This window comes from Fopius arisanus, unplaced genomic scaffold (assembly GCF_000806365.1).
Source record: "Fopius arisanus strain USDA-PBARC FA_bdor unplaced genomic scaffold, ASM80636v1 scaffold00012, whole genome shotgun sequence".
Classification (NCBI taxonomy): domain Eukaryota; kingdom Metazoa; phylum Arthropoda; class Insecta; order Hymenoptera; family Braconidae; genus Fopius; species Fopius arisanus.
In genome coordinates this window covers 588,456-598,630 of record NW_011887751.1, presented here as the reverse complement: position 1 = coordinate 598,630, position 10,175 = coordinate 588,456, and the positions used below count along the sequence as shown (strand labels likewise).

The 10,175-nt window shown below is 41.8% G+C and overlaps 1 protein-coding gene across 4 annotated transcripts in view; it reads left to right on the top strand.

Moving 5' to 3' along the window:
* Positions 1 to 10,175, top strand: part of Rbp6 (RNA-binding protein 6) — a 279,810-nt gene that overhangs the window by 218,235 nt on the left and 51,400 nt on the right. For all 4 annotated transcript variants that reach the window (XM_011298954.1, XM_011298953.1, XM_011298956.1 and 1 more), the window contains one exon: positions 2,793 to 2,841. In XM_011298954.1, the coding sequence (XP_011297256.1) occupies positions 2,793 to 2,841 (49 nt within the window). The remainder of the gene's footprint in view (positions 1 to 2,792; positions 2,842 to 10,175) is intronic.

Here is a 10,175-nt window from a genome sequence, read left to right as displayed (position 1 = left end):
AGGGCAGGGGAAAATGTAATAAATAGTGATTAAAATTGTGGAGGATTAGGGATTGTGTGGGAGGCTAACCAAACTTGATCATTTAGAGGTGCTGGAAGCGGTATGTCGGTGAGACAAAATGGGTCGGACTAATGGTTGTCTTTAATGTGAATTCATGACAGGGGATTTTCAATTGCAAATGTTGCACTCATTTTTTCACATTCTGTAATCAACGACAAAAGAACGTGAATAATGAAAACAATCGACTGCCGTAATCATCAAGTCCCCCATTTTTTTTTTTATCCCTGAATTCAGTAACTGAACCCATTAATCATTGACGGTGGGTGCACGTATTGTTTTTACATCCTGGCAATATCGATTCAACGTTATTACCTTCGGTAATTGTGAGCGGATAGAGAAGAAAAAAAAAAAAATGTCATATCGACGATATAAATTGTTGTTTTTAATTTCTCCCTCTCGTTGGAATTTTTTTTTTTTATGGGCTTTGTTGTTGGGACACCCTTTGTTTACGCACTATCGCTCCGTTGGTTTATTGTTTTTATACACAACCAATTTTACTCCTGGAGTTTCCCTCTCACTCTTTAACCGCGAATGAATCATTCAGAATAACGTCTCTGCTGGATACCGGGATTTTCATTATTTCAACCCTCATTTTTCATGATTTTATTTTCCATCGGTGAATTTTAATGCGACCGTAAAAACAATCATTTGAGGGAGTGGAGAATGAGAGAAATGAAAATATCGAATGATTAAATTTTATGGAGATAATTATCCCGGGTATTTTCGAATTTTGATTCTTTGTGGATATCAGATTGAAATGCATCAATATGCGGTAGTCATCATCAAACGGAATCAACGAACCGATACCAATAACTCCCGTCAGACTGCCAACTTATTGTTTGACTGACCCAAATTTACTGGTACCCTCCGTAAATTACTTGGATTACGGTAGAATACTTCGACCTCGACTAGAATTCCAGGGGGTGGATGTGAGTAGATGATGAGCATGGCAAGACAGAACAATCTTTGGCCCCTGGGGGAAGTGACGTTCTATTGGCAGAGATGAGTAAACAGGGGTCGGTGGTAAGAAGCAGAAGGGGGAATCGAACTTGTAATAAGGTACACCGTCGACCATTCGCCTCAGAATCTCGATTGCTCCCTTGAGGGATTACCCTTGAGAGTTGAGAAAAGCTGGAAACCAAGAGAATAGGTATAGAGATACGTAATACCCTTGTAGTTTCTCAAATCCGCGGCATCGAGAGTTTCTCCTAGAAGTGAGAAGTATCAAGAATACTTGAGTACTTAACAAGGATTTCAGGGGAATTGTCAACTTTATCGAGCACAGTGCTCTTTTCAATTATATATAATTCAAGAGAAAATGTTGGGTGAAAAGTTGGAAGCGAGTGGAAAGGAAAAATTACATTTGTTTTATTCCCAGAACACTTGTTTTCCGTAAATGTACTATCATCAACCGACAGAGTGAGGAAAAAAAGAGGTGCAAAAAGAAGAGAAAGATCAGACGCAAAATTGTGAGAAATTTGTGATAATAATTCTCTCAGGATGACAGACGGACCGCGTTACCAAAGGGATAATACCAAGAATAACGAAAGGGCATCCCCTTAAAAAAACCTTGAGCAACATTTACACGTGTACAAAGTACGAGAGAGTATTTTATTTTAGGGCCCGGTATATATTTTCTCACCATTCGTCACTCTCCCACAGCTTTTTTCATTAAAAAATATCTTCCGCTATTTTTATTTTTGTCAACCGCGAGTTAAAAAATAAAAAGTACGTGCTATTTCTCCACGTACCTCCTAATTGAAAAAGACAGTAATTTATCGCTTGACTGAATAAACTCTTTTGACACAGCGACTCCTATTGTCCCGCACCAACCAGGGATGAATAAAACAGAATTGGAGGTAGTGACTGAGACAAAGAGTTGATTCATTGAATAAATGAGAGACCATTGTAAATTAAATCTACTCCATTCAATTCCAAACTCCTCACCTGATTGATTGTCTTGCTTCTGTATTTGAATTTGCCGCGCTGTGGCAGTTGCCACCGGTAACCCCTCGAGCGCAACCAGAAAATGGAATTTCCATCTGACCCTTGCGTCAAGAATGAATCCAAACTCAACCGATGAAAGTCGGTCGAATGAGGGAAATGGCACGGAATACCAGAGCAAAGGTAATCCCTATTGTTTCTTCTGTCTCATAAATCCCATCCGTCCAACCTCCACCCATTTTCCCTCTATTTCCTGGCCCCTCACTGTCCATTCCCCTTCAATCCCTCATGGCCTCTTTCTCTTTACGCCTAGAACCTTTTCGCCTCCTCCATACATACCCTAACCATCGACTTTCCTCGGCAGCACGCTCCGTAAATCTCGTGCCAGCTGTGCTTTACGGGCCACACACGCAGTGTATACCATTCCACCCCTAACCCATCATCCTCAATCCCCTATCCCTCCCGTCCCACCCCATTTTCCTCCTATTTTCCTCCTCACTCGGTTGCAAGAGCGAATTTCTCTCTTCACTTCGGGGTTATGTCTAGGGCGCGCCCTCTATCGGACGCGTCACCGAACCATCATCTGGGAAAATAAACTGATGGAAAATATATGGATTAATGATATCTCCGTTTTATCGTGGATATCGCCATTTATCACGGGAAAAAAAATGATGGAAATGTTGAAAAAAATTTGTAACAGTAAAAAAAAATCTGGAAAATCCTTTGATTCTTTTCATTCAGTGCCGATAACAAAAATAAATAGCTGAATATTTTTTTATTTGTTGCAGATAGAGGACGCCATGCTGATGTTCGACAAGCAGACTAGCAGGCACAGAGGTGAGTACCCCATTCTCCCGTTTATTTACAATTGAACTGATTACATTAACGTTTATTAATGGTTTCTCTCTTTGATGAAGTGTAACTATGCCCAATACGTTCTGCATTTAACGAGCAGGGCTGAGATAATGGATTGGTTCATACTGCGGGCTTGTAATTGGTAATTACCATAATGCGTGTCGAGGATAAGGGAAAGATAAATACTATCAGTTTCATTTTCTGGGTTTACGATGTACGGTAAAGGTAGTATCGAGCCCATTCGGTCTCTCTTGAAAAACGCCAACTGCAGTTGAAAATGAGACAGAAAATTTTTCCTCATTGTCGGGCATTTTTATTTTTCCTCTACCACGGAGAATGGAAAAAAATGATTTGCGGATGAAAAATGAAGGGAGGAAATTATTTCAATGATAAAACCGAGAGGTATGAGTGAATAAAAAAAAAAAAAACTATGAAAAAACGTCGGCCATTATAGGGGTCCACGGAAAGCCCTGAATGAATGAAATATCGGATTTTCCCACCGCGTAATATATCGAATCTTTCATCCCCATCGTTTCCTATCAACCGTTTTTCACATAATCCATATAGATATATATTTTTGACGGTGAAATCGTGTCCTCGAATACATTGATAGCACCATCATCGATACCTTTCGATAGTCGAATTTAACTTAACTCTTTTCGAGATCATTTTGTCTGCATTTCAAAACGATACGATAATAACTGTTACGGTAATTACTCTGCAATTTCCCAAGTCCCTCTTCACCCCGCCATTATCACTACACAAGATCGTCGAATATTTACAAGATTGATTTCCCATAAATCAATCGATCTCCCAACGCCCGCAAATATTGATTCAGAACTTACCGTTCTCGTCCTTTCGCCCGTAAAACTTCCATTTGCGAATTGCTCACTTGAAAATTGAATAAAAATATTCCCCTGAAAATTGAAAAGTCAAATGAATAGAGGAAATTGTGGAATTGATCATGGCGATCGATTGATCGTAAACTGGAGTATAAATTTGGAAAAATGTAGAATTCACGGGGACAAACGCAAGGATGTAAAAATTCTTATTTTTATTCATAAAATTTCAATAGCAATAGGAATATTTTGTGAAAGGGTTCCCTCGTTGGAAAAAAAGAGGCAAAGAAGAAGAATGAAATTGTCAATGTCGAGTAGAGTATCAGAACCCTCTTTGAAAAGCCACCGCGCGTAATCTCTACCGCGGTGACATCCAATACCATTCCCACTCAGCTTCTCTCTTATTCGACATCAAACTATATCTTTTACCCATTCAGAAATCTCGCTTCCCTGGTATCAAACCCGTTCTTTACCGTTACCCCAGATCCTCGTACCGATATACACCTATACGAAACACTCCATGGTGGCTCTATTCTTCTCGTCGTTTTCAACTTCTCTGAGACCCACCTCTAGGCCATTCGTTGAGTATTCAGTATCACAATTCTCCTTACAGCCCCAGAGACGAATCGATTTGAATGAATTTTCTTGATACGGGAAATGTAGTCGAGCGAACAGATTGAAGTACTTACGCACTTGCTGTACCTGAGTCAAGTGAAAAATTTATCCTAAACTCAATGTATCCGAGACGATTGCTCAGGATGATGTCGTGATCATTGGCTTCCTCGATTCGTGTGTCTGAATCGTGTAAAAGGGGTGAACAAAGGAGAAATGGAACATAGTTAATCCAATTATCGGAAGCACCTGGCGGAAGTTTTAAAAGTTCTTACGAGGAGTATAAAACCATGTCCACATCGATTGGAGGGACTGCTCTTGCTGGTGCATTTGGGACTTCATGGTGATGTCGTTGAGTAGATATCCAATTTGATGAAGCATGCAAAGTTTATCACAATGGAGTGACTGATAAACTCCAGTGAAAAAGTTGACAATGACGAGTGCCAAAGGTAAATCAAGACAGATGTAGCTCCATCAGGAGATCAAGAGCTCCCGATGAAATCCTGGAGAAGAGAAAATAAAAAAAAAGGAGAGTCCTTTCAATTCGCAACAGCAGTCGAGCCCCAGCGATCCTGAATTCTGGATGATTTCGCGTGCCGATGGGACGTGCTATGATTTCCGCGTGGCTGAGCGGATCCCCAACGGGATAAAGGCCAGGCCCCGAGGAGAAGGAAAATATTCCCAAGAGCGAGAAGACGCCTGGGGAGAGAGGGACGACAGGAAGTGGAGGAAAAAAAAGGGAAGCCTCTGAAGAACGATTATATGAGCTTGGCTGGCCAAAGGATTTCGCTGGTGCTCCGGCGAGGCAATGTATATACCCTCCATAAATTGCTCGACCTTCTGTGCCCTAGCATCCCCCTAGGAAAGATAGACGACGAGAGGATTTTCGATCGGTTATTGGACCCTCATACGGGTTTGATTCTCTTCTGGGCTCTATCCTTTGACGATGCATTTGCCTTTCCATCCCCATCTCCATCATCTCCAAGTGCATTTCACCCGGGTGGTAGTCGGGGGATTTAATCCATCGTAGAAAGGGCCCCGAATTACTCACGCTCGTTTAACCTACCGTCAGGATCGCTCATTGGTGTCTCGTCTGCGCCTTTCTCCATCAACTCTTTTTCCGCGTCACGTGTTAGAACCCGAAGAAATTCCTGAGCTCATACCCCCCCACACAGTGAACTTCTGAAAATGTCTGGGTTATACCAGAATTCTCACCCTACCGTTGCCCTTCCTCCATGCACTACGGGTCTGACTCGAAAGACCACGTTCCCGTCGTTGAAGTGCAATTACTCCGTACACACCCCAGTGCAAGGGAGAAACTAGGATCTCCAAAGTCTCGGGCGGAAACTTCCCGACGCCGGATGTTACGCCCGGGGTTTGACGTAATCCAGCGTATATCGAGAGGAGCCTGAGTAAGAATGTTCTACCCCTCGCATTTCACCCTCTGGAGGTGGGATGGGTGGGTGGAGATGTTGGTACGCTTCACGGACTGTTGCTGCAGATGATACAGATATATATACCATACATACCAAACGACGTACTCGTGTCGGCACTAACTCCAAATCTCCCTTTGTCTCCTTCGGTGATGCTCAGAAGGGTGAGAAGGGAGGGCAACAGTGGTAAACCATGCCAAGTACGTACCTCAGTGTCTCCTTAGTTTCTGTTACTCTTTAGCCAACGCTGCATCCGAGATTTTACCCTCTCTCTGTCTCTGGCTGCTCGAGAAATAGTTTTGCATGACTTGGCATCTAAGTTGAGAGTAGTTTCGCCGTTGGAGAGCCCTCAGTTCTTTATTTATGATAATATTTTGAGGAGGTGGATATTTGGGGATGATCATCCGAGGGTGGATAATCTGCGAAACTATCCATTTGCTTAGCCGCTTATCTTTCTAAGCAATCGTACTAGTTTCCGTGAAGTTGTCAGCTCAAGTTATGAGTTGTTCTGAGCGGTAATTGACTCGTAAGCCAGCAAATAGCGAGAGTACTAGTCCTTCGACGGTTATTGATCAGTGGATCAGAGATTGTGAGCAGTGATTGACTCACAAATAGAATTTGTGGGCTATCGTAAGTTTAGGGAGGAGCAGTCGCTAGTTTCTTATTTATTATACCTCCGAGAAATGTGATATTCGGGGAATGATCACCAGAGGGTGAATAATCTGTAAAACTATCCAATGGCTTATCACCGGAAATATGTGAAGCTGAATGGATTCTTTTCACGGGAGGGAGGGATTCCCCCAAGATTGGTGGTCGAGGAGATTATCGTGGCGATCTACTAAATTCTTTAAAGGGGATGGATTCTTCAAGAACCCGTGAGAATAGACTCAGCAGATATTTCCAACTGCTCGTACGTAATCATGCAACAAATGATCGGGGCATTATTTTCCGGGAAGCCAGTGCAATGCAAATTCCTTAAAGCAGCACATCCGTTAAAGGATGGCATCACATTGTCCCTGGATATTCCTGAGAGCGACGTGTGGCTCACAGAATCAATAGCACAGTCACCATAATCGATGAACCCTCAATCAGCGGTTTGTCCCATTTTAAAAAAATATCCCATAATTTCTCAAATCCGATCTAACTAATCCAAACAAAATGGCCATCATACACTTTGATCGAAAATGCTCACATCCAGCTCTCGAATACTTCAATCTTCATCAATGAAGAGATTAAGCATCAATTTCACGTCATCTAAAATTGAACGATCGTCATTCACGCAATGTACAGTACATAAATAAATCTCGGGAGCATTGGGATTATCAACTGCTGATAGTATTTCCTATTTCAGTGGTCGAAATGAATGTTGAAGTGGATAAATTGGAGCATTCAGCGTGAATCACGATAAAATCTCTGCATGCTCCAATTGTCAACCGCATGCACCTCGAAGGCTAAAGAAACTTGAGAGAAAAAGGTGGTAAAAAAAATATTAAAGTATGAGAAAAGTCAGAAGGCGCGAGGCTTTTGGCATTCCCGTGAAGTTCAGAAATATTGAAATGCTCTCGGTCCCCATGTCTTCTCGAGATTTTTCACATCGCTTCTATTTGCCCCCCTCCAACTATATACACATCTCACGATTTTCATGCTTCATGCTCTCTTTACTATTCCAGATTCTGCCGTGTAGTTACTCCAATGTTTGATAAATCCTCAATATTGAGAGAGAATTGCTATTCCTATTCAGAGTGTATGTATAATATTTGAAAAATAAAATCCCGAGAGATGATTCAGCTCTGAATGTTCATTGAGGGTAATCCTCCAACATCAAAAGAATCATGAAATGGTATTAAATAATTTACGATGGGAGATAGGGCGAGCAGAGGCTGTTATAGCTCTCGTTAAATATGCCTCGAAGGACAATAAATATTCATCAACGATCCAGCAGCATCGGTGCCCACAGGACCATGCTCGTCAACCAGAATCCACGCCTTGGAGAAGATTTGTAAATCTTTCCGGAATATATCGCGTGCTTCTGGACAATCGAATGAATGACAATTGTCGATACAATTCCCACCTCTTCTTCTTTTTGCAGTCTAACAGGATTTATCCACCTCCTCAACTCCATTCTTGTAATCCTGATGATAGTCTTCGTTGTTGATGCCGTGGAAGGACGTCCATTAGCCCGTGCCGGTGTATAGAGCAGCTAGTGGTATGTTGTTGTTCAGGATATAGGGACAGAGAGAGCTTTCGTGCGTGAAGGAATTCGCTCGGGGCCAATGGGGCCAACTGATCCTGAATGTACAGCTATTTCACCATTCCTCTAGGTATACATGAACAGCTGGAGTTCATCATCACTTCCTCGATATCCCGAATGATACGCACGTTAGACTATTCCAATTTCACCTGGAATATCCGCTGACTAGAGAGCATCTGAGTATTAACATCACCAGGTGGTTAATGATCACACGCTATCGAATGACGAGACCATCAAATCCTCATGGTGAGAGCATCAAGAATATTGACATCATCAACAATCCGAAAAGATCGCTTCCATCCAGTTAATTGATTTAGAATCTAATTAATGGTGATTGAATATCCTCCGTGTGTATTTCAATTTCATTCAAATAATGCAATTAAACCAGTGATCAATGCAATCCAATTAATATATTCGATTAATTAAGCTTCAGGATGCTATCCCCAAATTAAAGGATCATCTGATTCAATCCTCGATGAGAGAATCCATTCAATCTACTGACTTTTATTATCCACCGGTGTCCTGTCTTGCATTTGATTCTCTCTGGAATAAAACGACTTCGCTGTATAGGTATCATGGACATGAGGTTGTGCAAAATTTTTTCAGAGTTCACTCCACCCAGTGCACGACCAGAAGAGCATCCAGGGGGTTTCTCCAGGGGTTATAAAAAGCTTTACTGGATACAATCTGGCGCACGTGTTGCACGACTGAATCTTGTTTGACCCGATACCCCTTTCCTTAGTCACCACCACTATTTCTCCTCAAGTGCAGAGGATATTCCGGGATACATGTTGGATACCCAGTGCTATCAACTCACCATGGGCCAGGCTAAACTAAAATTGGAGAGTCTCGGTTATTGCAAATTTCAGTTTATAAATTTTTACGATCATCTTCAAGCCCGAATTATGAGCGTACCATATTCAACATGAGAGTACCGATAGTTTCGAGCTTGGAATATAGTCGGAAATGAGTGGATATCATGCGCTTGAGTGGAGCATGACGTTTGAAGTTTTTGGAGTGGATTGGGTCATGATTTTCGGGAGGTCGAGGTTATATTTCTGAGTTCTTGAGTAAAATCATGAGACGTCGCACACAATCTCGAGATGGGAGTGATGGGAATGATGATTCACTCAGAAACTGCTCAGAACTGCTCAATGCGGAAGCTAGAGCTCAGGGACTCGTGATTTTTTTATGACTCCAATAATTTAGGACTCGCGAATAATTTCAATCGACTCTAAATACAACAGTTTAACCTTCCATTTCTCTAAGTAACAAGATAATCCCCTTGTGGCACGATACAATCGATTGCTCCTCAGAACTCCCAGTAGATTGGAATCATCCTGACAATTGTGGAATCGATCAGACAACTGCAGCGTTGATCACCGATGGCACCTGTTTTCACAGGGAATCCCCTCTTATTGCTTCTCCCTCCCTATCTCATCTTATTTAGCTTTTTTTCCCGAGACTACCGACAATCCTCTCCCTTCCTGATGGATCGAGTCAGCTGTGTCGTTCATTATACTCCCCCATCGTTCCTCTCGCATTAAATAAAAAATATATATACCAGATGAGATGATGGCATTCCCCAGTATTTCCTTAATAAATGCATTGCGTCGAAACAAAATTATCATAAAATATCATAATGAAAACGAGTTCGTTGGAATAAAGCGAAAAATTCATCCAGCGTAATCACACAATCCTCGGTAAAGCCCAAACTAAATGAACAATTTCCATATAAATGCTTGTTTGTTATAAAGTAAATAAAAATAGTGTAGCAGCTTTCATAAAGCGTGGAGTGACAACAAAAAAAAAAAGTGGTAAAAATGGCTGACAACAATCTCTCGACATCTGTAAAAACTAGAAGAGAAACGCCCTTGAACCGGAAAAGGGGGGAGGGAAGGGGGGAGGGGGGGGTAAAAAACAAGTGAATAGATGACTCTATTACGAAATATACGGACCACTCCATTATTTGCTGGATACCGATGTGTGTTGGTGCGTTGGTGAACGTCAAAATGGGAGACGATGTAGAAATTGTAAACCATAGGTAAGCAAACGCCGAGGGTTGGTTTAAACATAGGAGTCATATGAAGCACTAAAGCGTATTTGAAAAACACGAATGAATGAATGCTGCGAAAGAATACAAGAGGAGTAGTTGGATAGGGGTGGAGAAGGGGGAGGGGG